The sequence below is a fragment of the Anabrus simplex genome, chromosome 5 (genome assembly GCF_040414725.1).
Source record: "Anabrus simplex isolate iqAnaSimp1 chromosome 5, ASM4041472v1, whole genome shotgun sequence".
In the NCBI taxonomy this organism is placed as follows: domain Eukaryota; kingdom Metazoa; phylum Arthropoda; class Insecta; order Orthoptera; family Tettigoniidae; genus Anabrus; species Anabrus simplex.
This window is the reverse complement of record NC_090269.1, coordinates 280,212,421-280,238,605: the sequence shown is the minus strand read 5'-3', so window position 1 is coordinate 280,238,605 and position 26,185 is coordinate 280,212,421. Positions and strand designations below refer to the sequence as shown.

At 39.2% G+C, this 26,185-nt stretch overlaps 1 protein-coding gene across 6 annotated transcripts in view; it reads right to left on the bottom strand.

Annotated features, from left to right (window-relative positions):
• LOC136873986 (ankyrin repeat domain-containing protein 17) overlaps window positions 1–26,185 on the bottom strand; it is a 918,230-nt gene that overhangs the window by 51,288 nt on the left and 840,757 nt on the right. For all 6 annotated transcript variants that reach the window (XM_067147404.2, XM_067147402.2, XM_068227616.1 and 3 more), the window contains 2 exons: window positions 20,668–21,272; window positions 7,624–7,767 (listed from right to left, as the gene is read on the bottom strand). In XM_067147404.2, coding sequence (XP_067003505.2) covers window positions 7,624–7,767; window positions 20,668–21,272 — 749 coding nt within the window. The remainder of the gene's footprint in view (window positions 1–7,623; window positions 7,768–20,667; window positions 21,273–26,185) is intronic.

Here is a 26,185-nt window from a genome sequence, read left to right as displayed (position 1 = left end):
TGATAGGGCGATGGCACAGCCGGGTCAAGTGGATCAAGGCGGAGTGCAAATTAGAGTTAATAAAGGAATAGGACTGACAGAACTGTTGATGGTGGCAGCTATAGTGGCTACTCTATTATTCATCAGAGGTGTTGAGATGAACCCAGGCCCACTGACATGGGAAGACATGGAGAAAATCAAGGAAGTTGTCCGCGATACTTCTCAGACTGACCAGACCAAAAAAATGTTCAAGGTGCAGATTCAACAAATCAACGATATGAAGGACAGCATCATCAAAGATCTAACAGAAATAAAGGCGAAGATAAGAGAAGACAAGGAAGAAAGAGCTATACTAAGTCAGAGGATAATGGCGCTAGAAGAACAAGTTCAGGTACTTCAATGGCGAGATACTGAAGGAACGGAGGAGAAGAGAAGAAATATTATTATTTACGGACTGGAGGAAACGGAAGGGGAATCTACGATGGAATTGATGAACTCAGTCTTAAGAGCTAATGAGAGAGAAATTAGGCATTGATTGCACTGGAAGGGAGATAGATGATTTGTATAGGATGGAAAAGAATAGGGGAAGATGACTTGTTAGAATTAAGTTTGTTTTATTATTAATGGCAAGCTGAATTTTGAATAGTGCGAGGAACTTGAAGGGCAGCAGGGTTTGGATAAAAAGGGATATGGATAGAAAAAGCCACCAAGAGCAAAGAGTTCTACAATTCCATTTACGACAAGCAAGAAAGTCGAATTTACGGGTATTTATAACAGGAAACTGTTTGCATGTAATAGGAGATACCTGGGCGAAAACGTGGACGGTCAGTGATCTGGGCGATTTGTTCAAAGAACGAAGTAAGCAGTTTGGGTCATCAGAGGAAGTGCATGGTGTAGGAGTGATGACACAAGGGCTTCCAGAGTCTATGTGCGGTGCTGGTGTTGATAACCCTGGACAGGTGATTCAATGATCGACGTCAGATCTTTCAGGAGTTAAAAAACAGTGGGAGGAATGACAAGGCGAGCCGGATGTCGACTTACTCGTCTACCGATGTCATTCCACGCCATCTCTCCATTCACAGTTCGGAATTTGGATTTTTTCCAGTTCTTCAATCAAATAACCCTGGTGAGGGTCCCGTACGCTGGAACCATACATACTCTAGCTGGGGTCTTACCAGAGACTTATATGCTCTCTCCTTTACATCCTTACTACAACCCTTAAATACCCTCATAACTATGCGCAGAGATCTGTACCCTTTATTCACAATCATATTTATGTGATTACCCCAATGAAGATCTTTCCTTATATTAACACCTAGGTACTTACAATTATCTCCAACATAAAAATGTTCCAATTTGTAACTCTCGGTACGCTGTTTGATCGTCACTTTGCTTCTACCCATGGCTACCAGACAATAAACCGCTACTGTACTTTAAAACAGAATTAGTACTCAACACCTGTGTCAAGAATAACAGACTATGATCATGGGTCAACACAAAGTGAGTGAACGTGTGTGCTTGAAAATGTATTAAGCTGTTTGATTGGTTGTTCTTTGCACTTCCCTTTGCAAGTTGAAAAATTTAAGGTTCCGTAATAATTCTTTCCCCCAGAAATAAATAACATATATCTTATTTTTAAGAAAATGCATCGTTTTTAAAAAGATGTGTGTTTATTTCGCATAAAACAGACGATTTCATATCAATTTCGCATAAATAGTATAATTTTGCATTTTGAACCGATTTTGCATTTTATCACTAATTCAAAATCACTGCAAAACCACTCGCAAGGGTCATACACTGACAAAGTGTCAACATATTATGCGTTTATCGCAAACGCTAAAAACCACAAACTCTAACGATAACCTCAAATTTTGTGCAGTGAACACATGACTTCCAGGCTATAAAGAGCTATAAATTGTACATGTAAATATTCTACATTATTCTTTAACAAATTAATGAATGTACTTGAGTTATACTGGCTATTTTCGTTGGAAGACAGTATTTCTAAATGTAAAATAAAGCAAAATAAAAAAATAAAAATAAAGGATGAACACGACTTTCAGGCCTACATATAAAGTGCTGGTAAATACAGTCAGTTTAGTTACTCATATCATGTCATTCACTTCATCTCATTAATTCCTCTGATGAGGTTGACGTCAGGAAGGGCGTACGGTCATAAAACTCATTATGAAGATTCATCTCGCTTCGACTCCATAGGAAAAAGGGGTAAGGGTATCGTATTATCATATGATGTAAAATTGATATAAAAGAACTTAATGTTCAGTCATTTGTCTCTGTGAATTGAGCAGTCGGCCTACCACACACTAAACCTGACTACTGCTTTCATTTGAATTACCGTTTTGTCACGTTAACTTCCCTGCTACCGGTGTGTCGTCATTCCAAACAACGTCATCTTCACTGCCATCTCGTCAGCTATGCACTGCAATTGAGAGCATTTGAGGTCCTGACTTTTTGAAACTTTTAAAAATAGTTTCATTCCTGACTACAGAGCCCAAACAGTGAGAATCTATTCCCAAATGGTTTCTGGAGATGTCTCTGATATTCCCAGTTGGTGTATGTGTAGCAGAAGTCACTCCTCCTTAATAAAGCCGTGCTGTAGAAAATGTGACAAACCACCAGCTGATAACTACCGTATGTTACAACTTGTACCTCCGAATGTAATACATAGTGACTGGAAGCATTCTTCGGACAACTGCGGCTGTTGAAAGCCAGACTTTTGTTTTCAAGTATATTTCATGCCTGTTCTCCAAATTTATCTCATCAGGATTTACCTAAACAGCTGTAAATGAGATAAGAGAGGCCAAATTGTTTAGGTTAAGCAAGAATATCAAGTGCCCGGATAGTGTCAGAAGTTCCACGATGGAAAGAATTAAAATAAATAACAGGAAGGTTTGCCGCATTTATGGATACCTACAGGTGTGGCGGTTATTTTATTATCATAATGTTTAATTTCGTACGTTCATTGTCTCTATTTTTTATTTTTATTAATGCATAGTATGTTTTGCTTGCGGTTTCTGAAAATCGTTAAAAGTGGGGACGTAAAATCAATATTATTATTTATTAGGTATATTGGGAGAGTAAAACAATCGTTTGATTGGATTGTTTTTATCACTTATTTAACTTACTTCTCTTCAGAAAATACCTATATTGGTCCAAGTTACGAGATATTAAACGATCACTTTGTTAATGATCTCGCCTGCTATATTAATAGCAACAACCGTGAATATTTATCAACTAGTTTTCTCATTCCAAGTTGGTGCAGCTCTTTTTAGACACGCCACAAGGGAGGGGAGCTGCATGTACAATTTTTACCGCATATCAACCTTCCTGCCACTTGTATATCTCTAGCAGTGTGGTACCGGGAATCGAACTCAGGCTCCCGAGAACGACAGCTAATTGTGCTAACCATTACAATGGCGGATATTAACTACAAAACACAAACATATAGCATGACTGATGCATGCTTGCAATGTGTGGGTTGTATGGACGAAACTATTCACAATTTGTGTGATATTATCAGAGCTGTTAAAAATAGTTTTTTGAAGTCAACAAAGATTACCTACATGATGGCTTTATGCTGTTTTATCTAAGTTTTTGTGTGTGTATAACATGTCCTGTTATTCTTAATGTTTTTATAAGTAGCTAGAGTTGGGTCGTTCATGAACTAACTAGTTCATTGGAACGACTCTTACTTGAACTGGTACGAGTTCGTTCAAATATTTTGAACGAGTCGTTCACGCAAGCATGTTAGTTGCAAAATGTACGTACTAACTCGCGTCTTGTGCCGCAAGAGCTGTTTCCACGATGAGTATGAAGACAGCACAAATGAACTACCTCGTTCATTCGTTCATTTGAATGACAAAATAAGCTCGTACATAATAGCCAATAGCGTGCCATTTTAATGATCACATGACAGCACATCTCCGCTCACACTTCTAAACTGGCAGCGGCGCTGTGCATTGGGTACTTGTTTTCTGTTCGTGCTAGGAGCTCCGAAAGACGACAATCAAATTTCAAGTTCGCAGAATGTCGTACTTGCCTGCTAGCTATAACTAAGCTCACGTTTGTTCGAGTTCGCTCTTATGCAAGATACCGTCCACAATACACACATTGGGGTATTAATGTTGTTGGCATACCTCTTACAACATTACGAAAAAAAATAAAAACGTGTTTACAGTCTGGCACCTCTATAATACACGACAGTTGTGGAAATTATACACGGGCACTAGTAAATAAATACTTCGTCTACACACAAAATAATCAATGTCAACAACATGAGGCACAATGAAACCACACGCACTTGGAGCGGAGTAGCAAAATCATGTTATCACATGACACGAGACTACAGTATTGTATTCAGTACGCATAGTTTATCTTAAGATGAGTGTATCGGCATAGAAGAATAATTAACTAAAATAACAACATATGTTAAAATTGTTCATACCACACAGCAAACGCTCATAAATTTCAAGGTGCCCAAATACGACAGCCTCTTGTCAGAAGATTTACTGGCACTTAACTCATGCAGGATAGAATTTCGGCACTTCGATGTCCATGGAAACCGTAACAATAAATGGGGGCCGTTAAACAGTTCAGATATTACTGTTCAGAAATAATAGCTGCTCAACCCTTTTTCCTGTGAGACAATTCCTGTCCCATGTGTAATGATGTCTTAAATGAGATGTATGTAGTAATGGTTAAAATTAAATGGTGATCGACAGAAAACTATAGAAGTTCATAATTTCAGTCATTACTCCCCTTATTACAATGTAATATTAATGGAAATATTAAAGGAATTTGATTTTACACACCAATAGAGCATATCAAAAGTTAACGAGCTTCTGATATATTCCTTAGTAACAGGACGTTTACACAGGATTCGTCTACCCCAGCTCTTTAACAGTTCAAAAGGATAATCTCAAACAGCTGATTCATACGCCACTCAAACTGCCAAACTTTAAATAACGTAAGAGGTGGGGTGCGGTCGAAGGCTATATGGTTTGCAAGTTATGAATCTCATTCCGTATTGACGGTTATCACTTTACAAAAGAAAATATTTGTAAAATCCTCCTATCAATACAATTCAAGTCATCTGTTAGATGAAGCAAAGTCTATACATGTTTCAGCCTAATCTCAAGGCCATCTTCAGTAGTAAAACAATGATTACATAATATACAAACAAATTAAAAAACCTGCTGCCATTTCTTGATGGATACAGTACTTTTGTACCCATCTCTTGGCACAGGCCAGAGTGAAGTGTAGCTTTCACCGAAGTCCCAGTCTCATCCATGGCTGTGACAATATGGAAGCTGCTGGGGTATGGGTGGTGCTGAGTAATGGCATTCAGAGCACGACTAGTGCATCTGAGTGTTATGAAAGGTGTTGCTCATAGGGTCAGTCGTGCTACAATATCACTTTCTGACCCAGTGAGGAAAGCAATGGCAAACTACCTCACTCGTCTTGCCTAGTACGCCTCATTTAGGTGCTGCCATTCGTTTTTGTGGTTTCCGTATAACTGCACAACCTTTGGTGGTGCTATTTGAGAATCCTACCAGCCTCTGGGCTGATGACCTAACAGACAGATTAAGGGAGGACAAAGACCTAAGCAATCACCATCTATCGTAAAATATACGTACTAGCTCGCGCCACTATGCTGTTGCAACGATGCTCACAATAAAAGACTTTGTTCATTGAACGAAGCGCTGCGAGAGCTGTTTTCATGAAGACAGCACAAATTAACTACCTCGTTCATTTGAACGACAAAATAAGCTTGCACATAAATGGCCAATAGCGTGCCGTGTTAATAGTCACGTGACAGCACATCTCTCACACTTCTCAACTGGGGGATGGGTTATACAAAGAAAACTTATCTGTCTCTCGTAGATACCATTTCTTCACTTAGGCAGACTGGCAGCGACACTGTTTAGTCGTTTTCTGTTCGTGCTCATAATAATCTAACTTGTTCATTTGAACGGAGTGCCACGAGGGCTGTTTCCATGACATTGCCTCATGAACTACCTCGTTCATTTGAACCACTGAAGGTTATGAACGGTATCTAATGAACTAGTTCAAGCAAATGAACTAACTGGACCCATCCCTATAAGTAGCCAAAGCCTAAATAAAAGAAGACGTCATTTGAAACGACGACACTCCTGTAGCAGGGAAGTTGGTGGCGCAAGATGATGATAATTCAAAAGAAAGCTGTGATCAGGTTTACTATGTGGTAAGCCTACTATTCAACTGACAGAGACAAATGACTGGCCATTAAGTTCTTTTGATTAATATTGCATAATACGATACCCTTATCCCTTTTCCCTATGGGGTTGAGTATGAAGTGAGACGAATCTTCGTAGCGAGTTTTTATGACTGGATCCCTTTGTGATGTCAACCTCGTCAGTGGAGTTAATGAGATGAAATGAATGACATGATAAGAGTAACTGAAACTGACTACATTTAATTTATATGTAGACCTAAAAGTTGTGTATTCACCATTTATTGTTTTTTTAAATTTAGAAATACTGCTTTCCAACGAAAATAGCTGGTAAAACTCAGAGAATACATTCATACGTTTGTTAAAGGATGGTGTAGAATGTTTACATGTACAACTTATAGTTCTTTATAGTCTATAGATCATTCCATATTAAGAAAACAGTATTGCTTTCATGACAACAAGGTTGCCATATCGAATGGCTCTGATCAACAGCATCATGGGATAAAAGGTGGCAGGTACATGTGTGAAATTCAGTGTTTAAGTATAAAAGGTAGAATAAATTAAAATTATATTCATGAACTTGTACGGGATGGGGATGGGGGAGTAGAGGGTCTCGTTTTGATGTTAACAGGGTAACGGGAAAACAGTGGAACATAAATTTGTGAAACTCTGTTTTTAAGTTCAAGATAAAAGGCAGGGGGGAGAGAAAATAAGTTGCAAATTGAGGACAATTTTTGTTTCTTCCTCAGCCTCATCCATAAAGTAAATACATCACTGCATTAATGTTAAAGAAAGAAATCACACACAGGCTGATTAATCACAACACTCACTCAACACACAAGTATCCAATGAAGGACTAAATACATAGGCCTACAGGTCACAAAAACAGCCAATTTCTCTGCAACAGTAATAGCTGCCAGGATTCACAAAGTAACGGAATATGCGATACATGTACCAGAACGACACAGAAGGAAAATGAAGGAAGACAACAAAGCGATGGCTGATCTAGCCATTGTGCTTCCTCCCTGCGAATGTATTTATGATGACAGAAAAACTTTAGTCATTATTTTAAGAATGCACAGGCAAAAAATTCCACAGCCATTTTCCCCCTCTATCATAATGCAATATAAAGCACATCATAATATTCCTTAATCACGAGGAATTATAGGTGTCTAGGAGGGGGTATGTTCACTCTTTGTAGGTCCATTGGAGCAATGCTTTCTTAACATGAAATGATCTATAGAATTCAAGTTTTATTTGAGGTTATCACATATTGGACCCCCTTACATTTTTTGGCTGTAAAAGTGGAAAAAAAAGGAGTCTAATGTGCAAGTAACTACGGTATCATATATAATTTAAGGATGGTTAACATTAGGAAATGAAAATAATTTTATAAAATGAAATTCCTTTACCTGAGGAGGGGCATTATCAAGGAACTTGCCACCTGCTGATGTAGGACCAGTGCCTGGAGAAGAGCCAGCAGCTGCCACACTAGCAAAGTTCATACCTTTCTGTGAACTGTCGTTTTCACGTCCCCACATGGACTGCTGCGCCACCTGTAGCATAATAAATCCAAGCAAATTATGACAATGGTTAATGATTATTTCTAGTTCCACTATTTTACCAAAACAACTGAAATCCAAAAGGAAGTTCAATAAATCTAATAATTAATCCAAAATTCTTGGTAAACATCAATAAATACTGAATCCAAGTATTCTTATGAAACAATGACACTAAGAGGAAAATGCATACCAAAAGACTTACTAGGGTCTAACACAACTTAAAGTTTTTCAGTCTGATGAAAACATGAAATGTAAAACTAACAATCCACCAGTGGTCCCTAACCCATTAGAGGCGAGATCCTCATGTGTAAGTAGGGCAGTATCCTGATTCATGAATTTACTGAGCTCAGAACATTTTAAGCAAGCCTTGCACCTATGGGAGTAATGAAGTACCACTCCCATTTTACAGGCGAGGGACTCCTTGGAAACAACTTGGCGAACAAAATGGTATTCAATGGGGAGCTATCAATATTAATGAGGCTTATGGAGGAAAGAAATTAGAACTGGCTGAGTCAGGTGCTGGGAGTAAGTGAAATTCAGGTATGGGGAGATAACGAGGAAGAGATAGGAGATTATGAAGTGTACTTGATAGGTGTTAAAAAGGGAAGGGCAGAGTGTGGAGTAGGGCTGTTTCTGTTAGGCATGTAAATGAGCGAATGATGTGGGTAGATTTGGAGGGATTAGGATGAGAATTGTCTCAGTGTATTCACCACGTGAGGGTGCAGATGAGGATCAAGTTGACAAGTTTTATGAAGCTTTGAGTGACATCGTAGTCAGGGTCAACAGCAAAGATAAGGGAGATTTCAATGAGAGAGTTGGAAATAGAACCGAAGGATAGGAAAGGGTGACTGGTAAATGTGGGGAAAATATGGAAGCTAATAGGAATGGGAAGTATTTGCTTGACTTCTGTGCTAGTGTGGGTTTAGCGGTTACAAATACATTCATCAACCATAAGGATATTCACCGCTACATATGGGAGGCTAGGGGTACCAGATCCATAATAGACTATATCTTAACCGACTTCGAATTCAGGAAGTCTGTTAGGAATGTACAGGTTTTACGGGGATTTTTCAATGAAACAGACCACTACCTGCTGTAGTGAATCAAGTATCACTAGGCCTAGGATAAAGAAAGTGAAATCTGTCTGCAAACGAATAAGGGTAGAAAATCTCTAGGATGAGGAAATTAGAAGTACAAGGATATTATTAGCGAGAAGTTTCGAACAGTGGACAGTAAGTAGATTCAGGATATAGAAATAGAATGGGTGGCATACACGGATGCTGTAGCAGAAACAGCAAGGGAATGCCTAGGAACGACTCTCTGTAAAGATGGGGAAAAGCGAACTACTTGGTGGAATGATGAAGTGAGAGCAGCTTGTAAACGCAAAAAGAAGGTTAATCAGAAATGACTCCACAGAAGGGCAGATGCAGACAGGGAATTGTATGCAGATGCAAGAAACAGAGCATTAAAAAAAAAAAAAAATTTTTTTTGTTGAATCCAAAAACAAGTCGTGGGAAGATTTTGGTGTAATAACCTGGAAAGGCTAGGTCAAGCAGGAGGGAAACCTTTAAGGACAGTAATAAAGAATCTTAGGAAGGGAGGGGAAAAAGGAAATGAACAGTGTTTTGGGTAATTCAGATGAACTCATAATAGATCCCAGGGAATCACTGGACAGGTGGAGGGAATAGTTTGAAAATCTTCTCAATGTAAAAGGAAATCTTCCTGGTGGTGTCGCGAACAACCAAGCTCATGGGGGAGGAGGAAAATGATATTGGTGAAATTACACTTGAGGAAGAGGAAAGGATGGTAAATGAACTCCAATGTCATAAAGCAGCAGGAATAGATGAAATTACACCTGAAATGGTGAAATATAGGGGGAAGGCAGGGTTGAAATGGCTTCGTAGAGTGGTAAGATTAGCATGGAGTGTTGGTAAGGTACCTTCAGATTGGACAAAGGCAGTATTGCATCTATCTCTAAGGAAGGGAACAGGAAGGATTGCAACATCTACCAAGGTATCTCATTGATTAGGATACCAGACAAAGTCTTCACTGGCATCCTGGAAGGAAGGGTGCGATCAGTGGTTGAGAGGAAGTTGGATAAAACCCAGTGTGGCTGCAGACCACAGAGGGACTGTCCGGATCAGATTTTCAGTATGCGTTAGGGAGTTGAAAAATGTTACGAGAGAAATACAGTAGAAAATTGTGTTTAAGTTTCATAGATCTAGAGAAAGCATATGACATGGAACCGAGGGAAAAGATGTTCGCCATATCGGGGGGCTATGGAATTAAGGGTAGATTATTAAAATCAATTAAAGGCATTTATGTTGACAATTGGGCTGCAGTGAGAATTGTTGGTAGAATGAGTTCTTGGTTCAGGGTACTTACAGGGCTTAGACAAGGCTGTAATCTTTCACCTTTGCTATTCATAGTTTACATGGATCATCTGCTGAAAGGTAAGTGGCAGGGAGGGATTCAGTTAGGTGGAAATGTAGTAAGCAGTCTGGCTTATGCTGATGACTTGGTTTTAATGGCAGATTGTGCCAAAAGCCTGCAGTGTAATATCTTGGAACTTTAAAATAGGGGCAATGAGTATGGTATGAAAATTAGCCTTTAGAAGACTAAATTGATGTCAGTACGTAAGAAATTCAACAGAACTGAATGTCAGATTCGTGATATAAAGCTAGAACAGGTAGATAATTTTAAGTATTTAGGTTGTGTGTTCTCCCAGGATTAGGGTGATCAGATATTCAGAGAAAAAAGAGCAGGACCTGATGGTAAAATGATCTAGCAGCGAACTTGATCGCCAATTTTTCTCGTTCCTTTTAAGTGATACCATGCATAAAAAGCATACAACGAATCACAAATTTTTACTCACTACTGCATGATAAAACTTAAAAACACTGATTTTTAGATGCTATAAAAAAAGGATGTAATGTGTTCCAATATCAAATTCACCAAATTTTATTAACATAGTAACCTGTTTCGCTATTATATTTGTTTACAATACAACACACAGTGTTACATTAACATGTTGCAGTGTGAAGTCACTGTGACAGGCTCTCCTACTTTTCATCTGAATAAATTGTCTTCAACAACTTTAAGCTTCCACACAGTATGTCATAAAACTCTTACGCAGTTTTAATCCAAGTTACAACTAGTGATTACCATGTGTTTTACATTTTTCAGGCTTTAACCTGGATTTTTCATTTGTCTAAAGATTGTTCATTAATTTAAATACCCGTTCTGTAGGAGCATTTGTAGCAGGCAAGCTCAACACAAATTCTACAATAACACCTATATACCTGAAGCCAATATTCCTATCTTCAAAATTAGTGAATATTTCCACCCACCTCAAATGAGCTGGTGTACGAGCCAAATTTCATTCCTCTACTTGTTTTTTTTTTTTTTGCAAGTTGCTTTACGTCGCACCGACACAGATAGGTCTTATTGCGACGATGGGACGGGAAAGGGCTAGGAGTGGGAAGGAAGTGGTTGTGGCCTTAATTAAGGTACAGCCCCAGCATTTGCCTGGTATGAAAGTAGGAAATGATGGAAAACCATCTTCAGGGCTGCTGACAGTGGGGTTCGAACTCATTATCTCCCGAATACTGGATACTGGCTGTACTCAAGCGACTGCAGCTACCGAGCTCGGTTTTCTTTACTTTGGTAACTGTGACATATTCCCTGACATTATGTCTTTCCCAGTATACTTAAGTAAAAAAATCTAATGACCTTTATACACCACTCCACACAAACACAGAATTAAGTTCTGCCCAAATTAACACACCGAGTTCCGAAAAATGAAAAGTCCACTCATCTAAGTATTCCAAGCAAGTGGAGTAAAATTTTAAAGTATTGAATAGGTGGAAATCAAAGTTTTTGTTCTCCTTTTAACAGACTTCCAATACGAAAAAAAATGAGGATAGTCTCTTGCAACAACTTCAGTACTCATTCAATGGAAGGTAACAAGGAAAGCCACCTTGTTCTACTGAAACCAAGAACTTTGGAATACTCAATTTCGACGAAATCACAACTCAATCAAGGAGGCCTCACGTACAGTGTAAATGTGAAAATACGAGTAGATTTTCTGCATTATACTTTGAACACAAACTGGAAGACAGTCCACAGCAATTTGTAGTGGAATGTTGACAATGTAAGCACTGCAACCAACCAGTGTTGCCAACTTGGCGGAATTAGAAGACCATCAGCGGAGAAATATATAATTTAGCAGACAGCGGAGGTTTTGGCGGAATTCTGGATTTATTATAGCGGAATTTAGTGTTTTATCCATTTCACGTTAAAAAAAAAATCTCCAGCCTGTCTCCAATCTATTGCGTATTTCTTATACCTAAATTTGTCTACTTGAGGAATATTTCCATATTTGGTGATTAATGGTTGATTGTTGAAACCTGATTGAGTCCCTTCTATATACTTTGTCTTTTCATACGATATTATTATTATTATTATTATTATTATTATTATTATTATTATTATTATTATTATTATTAATTTCCTTCCTTCTAGCCAGATTGGAATTTCTTGACTTTACGAAGAAGCCTATGCCTTTTGAATCCGAAATTTGCATCGGGTTACATGAGGAGCTAGCAGACGCATGAGGTAAACATGTTATTTGCATTTGATGTTATGAGATCATGGTATCATAAATTTGTAATGCGTGGGGAAAGGGCACTTTTCTCTTAGTTGATGAATGACGACAGATAATGAAACTGTCAGAGACTAGCATTTAATGCTATGAAGGAAGACCGTTTAATGAACTGGCCTGTTCTGTGTGTGGCCTTGAAGTAGGGGGTTCACCTAGTTTGCGCACCCCGCAATAAAATGCCTACAAGTTCTAGCTCGCCGGCTCGCAGGCAGGGAGTTAATCCCAGTGAAACTCTCAGATCAGGCGAGTGTAGACATTTATTATTATTATTATTATTGCGTATTTTTATTGCTCATTATTTGAGATTGGATTTCTTGGCGGAATTTTAGCAGATGTTTAGTAGTATTTAGCGGATTTTGAAAATATATGTTGGCAACACTGCAACCAACAGCAACAATTGATTTCTCAAGAGACTTCTGCACGATGGAATAAACAATTTTAGAACCTTTCCGAGATGAGCCACCGAAGTCAGTATTAGTGTTGTCTGCACAAAGTCCAACCACTTGACTTTCAAGATGAAAATCATTTAGCATCTTCAGGACAAATGATGAAATAATGTCAGCAGTTTCCCCTACCTGTTCAGAATCTAACAATTTTACCTGTACCCCATTGTTGTAAATAAAATAGCGAACAAGACGGGGAAAAAGGTTTGGTGGATTTATGATTTTAAGGGTCTGTGTAAACCCATAGTTCACATTTTCAAGGTCATTTTTCACTTCAGATATCGCAAATGGACTAATCACATTAGTGACAATAGCTTCATACTTCGTCTTAGCACACGAATATTTTGGTTCGAAACACTTCTGAAGCCGTTTAGACGTGCAGTCTGCCGAGCGAAATGTTTGGTTATGTTCAACAGTTTGGAATGCAAAACTGCCTTCAGAAGCTGCCAATTTCTGTTCAGCTGACCCCAGTTCAGCTCCTCGAAAGAAAGTAGTGAGAAATGAGCTGGATGCAGCAGCATTGTCAGCGAGCCTGTGTTTCTTAGTATCCAAATGTCGTACAATCTCGCTTTTCCTGCCGTTTGCTATTGAAAACATGGCTGAACATTTGGTGCAGCAAACGTCGCTTTTCGATTTATCTGGTACTATAAACAGGTAGAAGAACTGCAATTCAGCATTTAGTACACATTTGCCTTTAACTTTCGGCATGATTACCACACCTAGCTTAAACCACACTACCTGAATATCTGGATAATCACCAGTACCGTTGCCTACGTTATACTCAAAGCCGTGAAAGAGCTGTTGTCATAACGTCAGTACACAACCACACTGCTCCAAACTGCCCTTCCCGTCGTAAAAGTAACGACCATAATGACAACCGGAAATGGGAGTGTTTATATTTCAAGCTGTAGCCATCTTTCGTTCCCTTTCATTAGTTTAAAACATTAATAATTACATATACCACATTCTGCAAAAGAAATGAAACCATTCATAATGCAAACATATATCGCAGTATATTTTATAAAAAGCAAGATATTTATAAAATTTTTGAGTCTCTTCGTGGACCGCGAGACAGGGTGTTAAAAAAAAAAAAAAAAAAAAAAAAAAAAAGGAGTATCCTGCGAAAAGCAGGACATCTGGTTACCCTACCCACGATGGTAATATAGTGAGATTGAATCAAGGTGTAGTAAAGCTAATGCAGTGAGCTCGCAGAGTAGATCAACAGTGTTCTGTAAGAAGGAAGTCAGCTCCCGGACAAAACTATCTTTACATCGGTCTGTTTTCAGATCTACTTTGCTTTACAGGAGCAAAAGCTTGGTGGACTCAGGATATCTTATTCAGAAGTTAGAAGTAACAGACATGAAAGTAGCAGGAATGATTGCTGATACAAACAGGTGGGAACAATGACAGGAGGGTACTCAGGAGGAGATAAAGACTAAGTTAGGATTGAAATTGATGAAGCTGTACGCATAAATCGGCTTATGTGGTGGGGTCATGTGAGGTGAATGGAGGAGGATAGGTTACCTAGGAGAATAATGGACTCTGTTAATAATAAATAATGTTATTTGTTTTACGTCCCACTAACTGCTTTTTAAGGTCTTCGGAGACGCCAATGGACTCTGTTATGGAGGGTAAGAGACGTAGAGGGAGACCAAGACAACGATGGTTAGACTCGTTTCTGACGATTTAAAGACAAGAGGTATAGAACTAAATGAGGCCACAGCACTAGTTGCAAATAGAAGATTGTGGCAATATTTAGTAAATTCACAGAAGCTTGCAGACTGAACGCTGAAAAGCATAATGATCTATCATGATGATGTATGCACGTATGTATGTCTTAACAAAACTGCCCGTGTTTAAAATTACCCCTTTAAGGGACATGTTTTCGAAGCACTGACATACCCCACAATTTAGGCTTTTGCACACTCTTAAATAAACTGTGTTATATATTATGTGCCTGTTCAGTAATTTATTATTTTTAAAATCGCATATATATACATGGAAAAAGTGAAATATCATATAATCACACAATGTTCATAGTTAATAAGGTTGTTTTTGTGTGGGATTTCTCAAAATATGCACTGGTCAGAGCATGTTATTACTGTCATTGCACTGGTAAATAGTGCTCCTGATTCTCTTATCGGGCTGATTTTGTTGAATACGTAATTACGAGTTTGGGAATTGTGATCAAAGAAAGTAAAAAAAAACTGTACAATTGCTTTACAGCTATTACAGAGCATGAGCAGAGAAAATATAAGAGCATGGATGAGCACATTCATGAACCAACATTGTTATTTACTAATTCCTGAAAATAAATGCATTTCTTTCACAGTTATATCAGTCCATTTTTGTACTCAGGCTCAGAGAGGAATTCCTGGATAATTATTTTACTTGATATATGCACGATACAAGTTCTCTTTGCAGATGGTGGTTGTTCTTTTTATTTACTATCATATTCCTTACCGCTGATAGTGATATTTTCAGGAGGAGGTCATCAACTTCATCCATTTTTACTATTAGTCAGGAATGATTCTTTTGTCTGCACTGTTTGTATCTCCACAAATCTGTTCATTTATATCATATCTTACTTCTGCAGCCAACCAACATAAGCTTTAAGAAAATCATTAGCCACTGCACTGAAGAACCTAAAACTGTGGAGAATTTCAGTTTCTCTAACATTTTTAATTGTGACAAAACAGGATTGTTTCGTAAACATCTCTTAGAAAACTTGTGCATCGAAAAGTTATTTTTGTCACGAGGCCAAAGGAATGGAAGAGCAGTAACAGTCTTATATACTATAGATTCAGACTGAATTGGTAACTTCTTTCAACTTGTCAATCAATGCATGGAAGGTATGAAATTGATACTTGTTCAGTAAGAGACCAAGAAAGACTGGATGTCTGAGGTCATTACATGCACGATTGTATTGAGGAAGTAGGAGGATTTCTGACAATCTACTGAATTTTAACAACATCATGCTTTCTTTCTATCCAGTGAACTGCATCAAGTCCTGCACAGTCATTAGATTTATGGGGGAATGAACATTGCTCACGCCCGCAGGATTTACCTCCACATTGCCCAGCACATGTTCCGCGGGTGGTACTAAGCGAGCAACAACACATCAGCGGCCAAACTATCAACAGTCGTTGATCTCCTGGCCAAATGGACTCAGAACTTCTGCAAATGGTGCTCGTCAGGACCAACCAGCAAAGATACTAGGACCTTCTTTACAAATATGCCAAATAAATATCAAAGGCATATCCAGATCGAAGAGTGAACGTCTTTCTAGAATCCTTCTTGAAAACAACATCAATTTAGCGACCATTCAAGAAATTCATACTGCGACTGAGGAACAGCTAAAATGGAGAGGAAAGATCCCTGGTTATATCGCTAATGGAGCAATCTACCACCAGACGTATGGGGCAGCAACCTACGCTCGTTCGAATCTACGAGACGTTCGGCTTGTTTCAGCAAAGGTGACTGACGACGTTCACGTGGTAACTGTTGACATATCGGGCACCAAAGTGGTAAATGTGTATAAACCACCATCTGTGGCTTGGCCAAATGAAGTGCTCCTCACCCAGAATCATCCAGCAATATATGTCGGAGATTTCAATAGTCATCATCCGAACTGGAAATATGATACAGATGAATGTGGCTCAACTAGTCACCTGGGCTGAAGCTAATAATCTACACTTTGTTTTCGATGTGAAAGATAGAGGAACCTTTAAGTCAGCCCGTTGGAAGAGAGAATACAATCCTGATCTTTGCTTTGTCACTAAAGATGTAAATGGTATTGTCCTGCCTACTACAAGGAAAGTAACGGAAAACTTTCCTCACAGTCAACGCAGACCTGTCATGATAATTACAGGAATACAATTACCTTTGGTTAAAAGCACACCTCGACCATGCTGGAATTTCAATAAAGCCAAGTGGGATCACTTTTCAGAAGATCTTGACAAATATGTCCGATTCATACCGCCTATTCAGTCTAATCTCAATTGCCAAGAAATATATTCCAAGAGGGCTGCAGAAAGAGAGTATCCCTGGATGGAATGAAACTTGCGAGACACACTATGAGGAGCATTTACAGAGTGGAGATCCTGAAATAGCAAGTGCTCTGTTACAGAGTTTAGATGAATCTAACCAGCAGAAGTGGAAAAATATGGTTGAGACTATGGACTTCAAACAGTCCAGCAGAAAAGCCTGGAGTCTTCTCAGGAAACTTACCTGAAACAGAACCTGTCACAAGAGAAATGGTTGTATCACCCCCAACCTAGTAGCTGAACATATTGTTAATATGCCGTGAGCACCCTCTGATAAGAAACATACCGTCCAAGTAAAGAAGCTGCTCAAACAACAGAAAAGCAACTTGCAGGAGAACTCTATATACACAGAACCATTTTCACATCTGGAAGTAGATACTGCTATTAAAAGCCTCAAACCTGGTAAAGCTGCTGGCTTTGATGGGATATTTCCTGAGTTTCTGATACATAGTGGTCCAAACACAAGGCTTTGGTTGGCTAAATTCTACTCTAATATCTTATTGCCTGGACATCTGCCATATGAATTCTGGGTAAGCAAGATCATTGCAATTCTGAAACCCGGTAAACCGGAAGACCAAGTCGATAACTACCGACCAATAACATTGCTGAGTGTTTGCTATAAACTCCTTGAGAGACTTGTGTACAATAGGATTAGTTCAGCCATTAATGAAGTGATCCCAGTACAGCAAGCTGGATTCAGGTAGAACCGAAGCTGTGTTGACCAGGTGCTAGCACTAACAACTCAAATTGAGGCTGGTTTTCAAAGGGGTACTAAAACATCTGTAGTCTTTGTAGATCTAAAGGCTGCATGTGATACTGTGTGGAGGCAAGGATTGTTGAAGCTGCAGCAAGTTATCCCTTGCAAAACTGTAACCAGACTGATCAACAATATGCTAACCGAAAGGCTCTTTCGTGTCGTCATGTATGATGACATTAGTCGTCTTAGGAAACTAAAAAATGGCCTTCCCCAGGGATCAGTATTGGCACCTCTTCTATTCAATCTCTACATATCGGATATTCCTGAGACAAAATCAGTAAAATTTTCTTATGCAGACGACCTAGGCATTGAACATACAGATTTCAACCATGCCGAGGCCATCCTGATGTCTGACCTGAATACACACAACTCTTTACTTCCGAAACTGGAGAATACAACCCACCATGAATAAGACAGAATCTGCTTGCTTCCATCTCCACAACAAGTTGGCTAATACAAAACTCCAAGTATGCTTCAATGGCTCAGTGCTAAAGCACAAGCCTAATCCAAAGTACCTCGGGGTAACGTTCGACCGAACCCTATCTTATAGAAATCATCTTGAAAACCTCTGATCTAAGTTGAGATCATGTAATAATATTCTATTTAAATTGTGTGGAACTTCACGGGGTGCTTCAGCGGACACATTACGACGTACTGCGCTTGGCCTCGTGTATTCTGAAGCTGAATACTGCTCTTCAATATGGCTTAACAGTTGCCACGTGAAGAAAGTCCATGTACAACTTAACACCACCATGCGTATTATCTCTGGTATTCTGAAGCCTACTGCAACGCACTGGCTTCCAGTCCTGTCCCACATTGCTCCACTAAGCCTGCGATGTTCAAGAGCCCTTGTTCAAGAATATGATAAGATCATGTCCAATCAAACTCTACCCATCCACAGGGATGTTGCAGATCTCTGGAGACAAAGGCTGAAATCCTGTAAGCCACCAATGAAAACAGCTAAGAATCTAATGGATGCTAGTTTCAATTTAAAAGAGGAATGGAAAGAGCAATGGTTTCGTACAACTCCGGAGTGGCCAAGCCTCTTTAATCCAAATCACGCCCCAGCTGGTTTCAATTTGCCAAGAAGAACGTGGTCATCACTAAACAGGTTTCACACTAATTGTGGAAGATCTGCATTCTCCCTTCACCAGTGGGGCTTCTGGGAGTCTCCAGCATGTGATTGTGGTGCATTGGCCCAGACCATGCATCATATAATGGACGAATGCCCTCTGCGTGCTTATGGTGTAGACTGGAAAGACTTTGCCGATGTCTCAGTATCCCTAGTGCAGTGGATAAATAATTTAGATATCCATGTGTAATTGTTCCCTACTTAGTACCATGTGTTCTTTGCAGGTTTTTCTTTTGTATAATATTGTACATACTTGTCCATTATGTAAATTCCATATGCTAAATAATAATAATAATAATAATAATAATAATAATAATAATAATAATAATAATAATAATAATAATAATAATAATAATAAGATTTATGGATAATATCCACCATGAAAGTTTAGTATTGGAAGCTGCTACTGGAAAAACAAGTGATAACAGGTAGTGATGATGGAAGGACAACTCTTAAGCTCAAAAGCAACATGTCTTATCAAATTTCAATTCACGCATCTGAACATTCACAAACATTCATCAAACTGTAACAATGTGAGAGTAATGCAAGCCTAAATCCTTCTTGTATGAAGCAGTGGAAGCTCATCTTCAAAATTTCAGCTTGATCTGGAGGATATTACAGAGTTTAAAAAAAGAAGAAAAAACACACCACCTCTGCGCAGCCACACCCACCAGAGAAGAGACAGTATCGCACAGCATATGCTGAACGCATTTGTTAACACTAGTGCTCAAGTGGATGATTATCCAGGGGTGAATTTTTCTCAGTATTGTTTTCAGTTTTAACATTTCAAATGGAATTATTTTAAGCCATAAAATCCATTGCAAAAAATATCTGTGAAGGTTAAGATTAACTGCTCTAAATAGTTTATTATTATGGCATCTCATAATGAAGTAGATGACAATAGTTATCCACACATCTTGAAGTTTTCAGTGTGATTTTGAAATGCTGTATCTAACACGAAAATTTACTGACAGCAGGGAAACAGGGATCTTAATATACAGGCAGCTATGGTTCAACACATAGGGGCAAAGAGAAAGCCAGGACATATATATATATATATAAAGATTCCGGTGGGTATCTCTGTGAAATGGTTGAAAGTACAATGTTTATAAAAATTGTCAACGCCAATCTATGAAAATACTTTTGTGATGTAATAAACATAGTTTCAATTTATGTCTGAATCATTTACAAGAAGAATAATTTCATGAGAAACATTTTGTGAAGAAGCTCTTGCATGATATGTTGGTAGATCTTGTCAAAACTCATACCTTGCAAAGAACCCAGGTGCAAATTATTTGTGAAATTTGAAGATGGTGAAATATCTGTTAATAGAACAGTAGAAGGAGCACAAAAAATACACACGCAGATGTTAAAAGTAGTCTACTAAGAAATCCTTCAGTTACATTAACTCTGAACACGAAGACACAATCTGCTCCCGTGTTCAAGTGAGAGAGTTCCCATTTTTTATTTTGAAATTCTTCTGTATCTTTTGAAAGAGACTTTTCCTAGCTCATAAGAGTAAGTTCAAAAAATGAAACAAAAATACATTTCTGTATGAGTAACATTATTCAATACATAAAATGACCTGTAATATGAATATGAAATTAAAGTAAAACAAGGGAATTAAAAACGGATGATTAATGTCTCGCATTGGAATTCATCGCACGAGCATTCAAGAGTTAATTTATGGGAGCTGAGGCATAACATTCAACAGTCCATGTACAGTACAATGTCTCTGATAAACTTGTTTGGTTCCAGTCTTGTATTGATGATACAGTAATACTAAAGGATGAGTGATTTCAAACCATGGGAAACATTAAAAATAAGCCTACATTAAACATGAACTTTAGTACCTTGGTGAAGTTGTCATCGAATAACGAGTACACCATGGTGGTATTTGTAGGTGCTGGAACTGCAACTTGCTGAGATTCTTGTGGAACCTGAGTTAGAGGGGTACTGCTTCTTCCCTGAGAGGTAGCAATAACAGTTGACTGAGGTACAGAGGACACAGAAGAGGCCGATGTCGAGGCATTAGAGACAGGGGGTCCAGGAGTGGATCCAGCAGGTGATGGGAAAGGTGCTTTACCGGGAGTCATCTGGTATTGGCCAGGGATACTTGGGGGTGCAGAAGCAGCTGGTAAAGGACGGTGGTGTTTAGGTGAAGGTATAGTAGATGATGACTGTTGTCCGGGTGAGGTTTGAGAGGCAGATGAAATTGGGGGAGGTGCAATGGGCCCTGACTGAGGATGAGGATAAGCTGTTCGTGATTTCCCAGGAGGCAGCTGCAGAGATGCTGTTGTTTCTGTCAACTTAGCAGCAAATGTTTGTGTAGTTGCACTAGTTACTATCTTGGCTGCTCGACCAGATGTCATGATTGCAGAGGTATATGACATGGTTGTCTTGGTGTTCGAAGCAGCAGCAAGCTGGGCAGCTGCAGCTGCTGCAGCACGTTTTTCAGCTGAAACATAACAATAAATATATATTACACAAACATAAATTTGACATAGTTCACAAAAATTCAATGAGTTTCTAGTACCCAGTTTATATTCACAACCATAAGTAATGGTCCTTATACACTTTTATATTTCATTTTCTAACAATCCTTGAAATGAAAAGAAATCCAGCTTTCCCAACCAAGATATTCTTCATTAAAGAGTTCAAAAGTCAACATCAGGCCACTGTATGTGACAGCAGATCGCACTACCTGCAAATAGGATTGCTGAGGGTAAGGGTAAGGGTGAGCAGCAGCAGCAGCATTGCTTAAAATGACAAGAGAGGCACAACATGTCTGCAATCGCATGCTTAGGGAGATAACCATAATAGGCTCGTTCATAAGAATTTTAAAGTGGCATGTTACAGCGCATGTTAATAAAAACCTAGCTGTAAAGAATGAATGTCAAATGCTTTCATATTCCAATATCCTTGCCAACACTGTGCCTAGCAAGCTAGCTAGAAAGTACTGTAACAATGAAAGCCAAGTGCAAAGCAGCTGGCTGGCAGTCATGCCGTTGAGATGATAATTTGCAACACAGTTGTGGCTTGCAATAAGGAAATTCCAGAAAAAGCTGAAAACTGAATAACAATGAACCATGTGCCCAGAATGATTTGGAAGAGGAAACTACTACAATCTTCCATGGTTCCTTATAAATGATGCAAGTAACACATGCCAATCAGTTTGGAGCCAGTCTCAAGTAAACCAGTCTTGAGTGCATCAATCGTTAATGAAAGTAAGCAGAAGAAGATGGTCCCCAGTCACTCATCAGGAGCAAGTCCATCACACGGCTAAGAGGAGTTCAACTAAGCTTGCTATTGTGAACAATTCTTGAATGAGGCTGTGCTGCAAGAAGGCATATGGAGAGCATAAGTTTGATGTGCTGGTGTTTGTGTGTTACAATTGCAAGTGAAAACAGTGTTGAGTGGAAAAAGTCAAAAGTGAGTGAACTTGCAATTAAGTTTAAATTTTGACAATAAATTTAATGAATAGTAAAACATGGTACCTCTCTGTGCAGTAATTTTAGTTTTGAAGTTCCGAATGACCAGCTACAGTCGAGTAAAATTGTTTTCAATGTTAACAGGGGATGGTTCATGTTTGTGGGTTACTGTAGTCACGTCCTAGTTCATGAACCATGGGCAACGGCTGAGTGGCCTAGTAAGAGGTCCTGAGAGTTGGGATACCAGTTGCTATGGAATGGGAGTGGGCATCTCGGACATATTCTGAGTCATGGCCCTCCTTGTGCTCAGGCGGCTAGGACTATACAATCCACCGGTGGTCCATAACCCGTTAGAGGAGAGATCCTCACTTCGACTATGTGCAAGTAGGGCAGCATCCTGCTTCATGAATTTACCGAGCTCAGAACATTTTAAGCAAGCCTCGGACCTATGGGAGTAACGGAGTCCAACTCCCATTTGACAGGCGAGGGACACCTTGGAAACAACTTGGCGAATGAAATGGAATTCGATGGGGAGCTATCAATATTAATGGGGCTTATGGAAGAAAAAAGTAGAACTGGTTGAGTCAGCAAAGAGGATGCATCTGGATGTGCTAGGAGTAAGTGATATTCGGGTAAGGGGAGATAACGAGGAAGAGATAGGAGATTATGAAGTGTACTTGACGGGTGTTAGAAAGGGAAGGGCTGAGTCTGGGGTAGGGCTCTTTATCAGGAATACCATTGCACGGAACATAATTTCTGTTAGACACGTAAATGAGCGAATGATGTGGGTAGATTTGTCAGTTGCAGGAATTAGGACTAGAATTGTGTCCGTGTATTCACCATGTGAGGGCGCAGATGAGGATGAAGTTGACAAGTTTTATGAAGCATTGAGTGACGTCGTAGTCAGGGTAAACAGCAAGGATAGAATAGTGCAAATGGGCGATTTCAATGCGAGAGTTGGAAATAGAACTGAAGGATACGAAAGGGTGATTGGTAAATGTGAGGAAGATATGGAAGCTAATGGGAATGGTAAGCGTTTGCTGGACTTCTGTGCTAGTATGGGTTTAGCTGTTACGAATACATTCTTCAAGCATAAGGCTATTCACCGCTGCACATGGGAGGCTAGGGGTACCAGATCCATAATACACTATATCTTAACAGACTTTGAATTCAGGAAATCTGTTAGGAATGTACGAGTTTTCCGGGGATTTTTCGATGATACAGACCACTATCTGATCTGTAGGAACTAAGTATCTCTAGGCCTAAGGTAGAGAAGGTGAAATCTGTCTGCAAACGAATAAGGGTAGAAAATCTCCAGGACGAGGAAATTAGACGGAAGTACATGGATATGATTAGTGAGAAGTTTCGAACAGTAGACATTCAGCAGGTTCTGGATATAGAAAGTGAATGGGCGGCATACAGGGATGCTGTAGTAGAAACAGCCAGGGAATGCCTTGGAATAACTGTGTGTAAAGATGGGAAAAGGCGAACATCTTGGTGGAATGATGAAGTGAGAGCAGCTTGTAAACGTAAAAAGAAGGCTTATAAGAAATGGCTCCAAACAAGGGCCGAGGCAGATAGGGAGTTGTATGTAGATGAAAGAAACAGAGCGAAACAAATAACTGTTGAATCCAAAAAGAGTCATGGGAAGATTTTGGTAACAACCTGGAAAGGCTAGGTCAAGCAGCAGGGAAACCTTTCTGGACATTAATAAAGAATCTTAGGAAGGGAGGGAAAAAAGAAATGAACAGTGTTTTGAGTAATACAGGTGAACTTATAATAGATCCCAGGGAATCACTGGAGAGGTGGAGGGAATATTTTGAACATCTTCTCAATGTAAAAGGAAATCATCCTGGTGGTGTTGTGAACAGCGAAGCTCAAGGGGAGGAGGAAAATGATGTTGGTGAAATTATGCTTGAGGAAGTGGAAAGGATGGTAAATAAACTCCATTGTCATAAGGCAGCAGGAATAGATGAAATTAGACCTGAGATGGTGAAGTATAGTGGGAAGGCAGGGATGAAATGGCTTCATAGAGTAGTAAATATAGCGTGGAGTGTTGGTAAGGTACCTTCATATTGGACAAAAGCAGTAATTGCACCTATCTATAAGCAAGGGAACAGGAAGGATTGCAACAACTATCGAGGTATCTCACTGATTAGTATACCAGGCAAAGTATTCACTGGCATCTTGGAAGGGAGGGTGCGATCAGTCGTTGAAAGGAAGTTGGATGAAAACCAGTGTGGTTTCAGACCACAGAGAGGCTGTCAGGATCAGATTTTCAGTATGCGCCAGGTAATTGAAAAATGCTACGAGAGGAATAGGCAGTTGTGTTTATGTTTCATAGATCTAGATAAAGCATATGACAGGGTACCGAGGGAAAAGATGTTCGCCATACTGGGGGACTATGGAATTAAAGGCAGATTATTAAAAGCAATCAAAGGCATTTATGTTGACAATTGGGCTTCAGTGAGAATTGATGGCAGAATGAGTTCTTGGTTCAGGGTACTTACAGGGGTTAGACAAGGCTGTAATCTTTCACCTTTGCTGTTTGTAGTTTACATGGATCATCTACTGAAAGGTATAAAATGGCAGGGAGGGATTCAATTAGTTGGAAATGTAGCAAGCAGTCTGGCCTAAGCTGACGACTTGGTCTTAATGGCAGATTGTGCCGAAAGCCTACAGTCTAATATCGTGGAACTTGAAAATAGGTGCAATGAGTATGGTATGAAAATTAGCCTCTCTAAGACTAAATTGATGTCAGTAGGTAAGAAATTCAACAGAATTGAATGTCAGATTGGTGACACTAAGCTAGAACAGGTCGATAATTTCAAGTATTTAGGTTGTGTGTTCTCCCAGGATGGTAATATAGTAAGTGAGATTGAATCAAGGTGCAGTAAAGCTAATGCAGTGAGCTCGCAGCTGCGATCGACTGTATTCTGTAAGAAGGAAGTCAGCTCCCAGACGAAACTATCTTTACATCGGTCTGTTTTCAGACCAACTTTGCTTTACGCGAGCGAAAGCTGGGTGGACTCAGGATATCTTATTCATAAGTTAGAACTAACAGACATGAAAGTAGCAAGAATTATTGCTGGTACAAACAGGTGGGAACAATGGCAGGAAGGTACTCTGAATGAGGAAATTAAGGCGAATTTAGGAATGAACTTGATGGATGAAGCTGTACGCATAAACCGGCTTGGGTGGTGGGGTCATGTGAGGCGAATGGAGGAGGATAGGTTACCTAGGAGAATAATGGACTCTGCTATGGAGGGTAAGAGAAGTAGAGGTAGACCAAGACGACGATGGTTAGACTCTGTTTCTTAACGATTTAAAGATAAGAGGTATAGAACTAAATGAGGCCACAACACTAGTTGCAAATCGAGGATTGTGGCGACGTTTAGTAAATTCACAGAGGCTTGCAGACTGAACGCTGAAAGGCATAACAGTCTATAATGATAATGTACGTATGTATGTATGTATGTATGTATGTATTGTACCATTACGTTACATTAGCGGCCGTCAATATAATGGATACAGTGGACAAAGATGGCGGACAATTGCTTCAGGTGCAAGTACACAGAGTAGTGATCTAATAAATCGATATCGCCCGGCCGCAAGGGAAAAGAATCTCAAGAGTTAAATAATGATGGACGGAAAAATTTGAAAGAGAACGATTCTTGACTACTTTGTGAAAATAAAGTTACAAGTTGAAGGGAAGTTGCACGGCTTATAGAAAGATTATAAAAAGGATCAACTCAACGTCAAATACGGAAATATCAGTATATTAATAGAATAGAAGACTATACTTGCAAGAACATAATACGGAAAAGGAGTAGATTTGAAAGAAATAGTCATTACTGTGAGGCCAGAATTCAGAAACGCAAAGGAAGCTTCAGGGGAAATACACGTTGCCGAAATTAGTACCATAGCGGCATAATTTGTT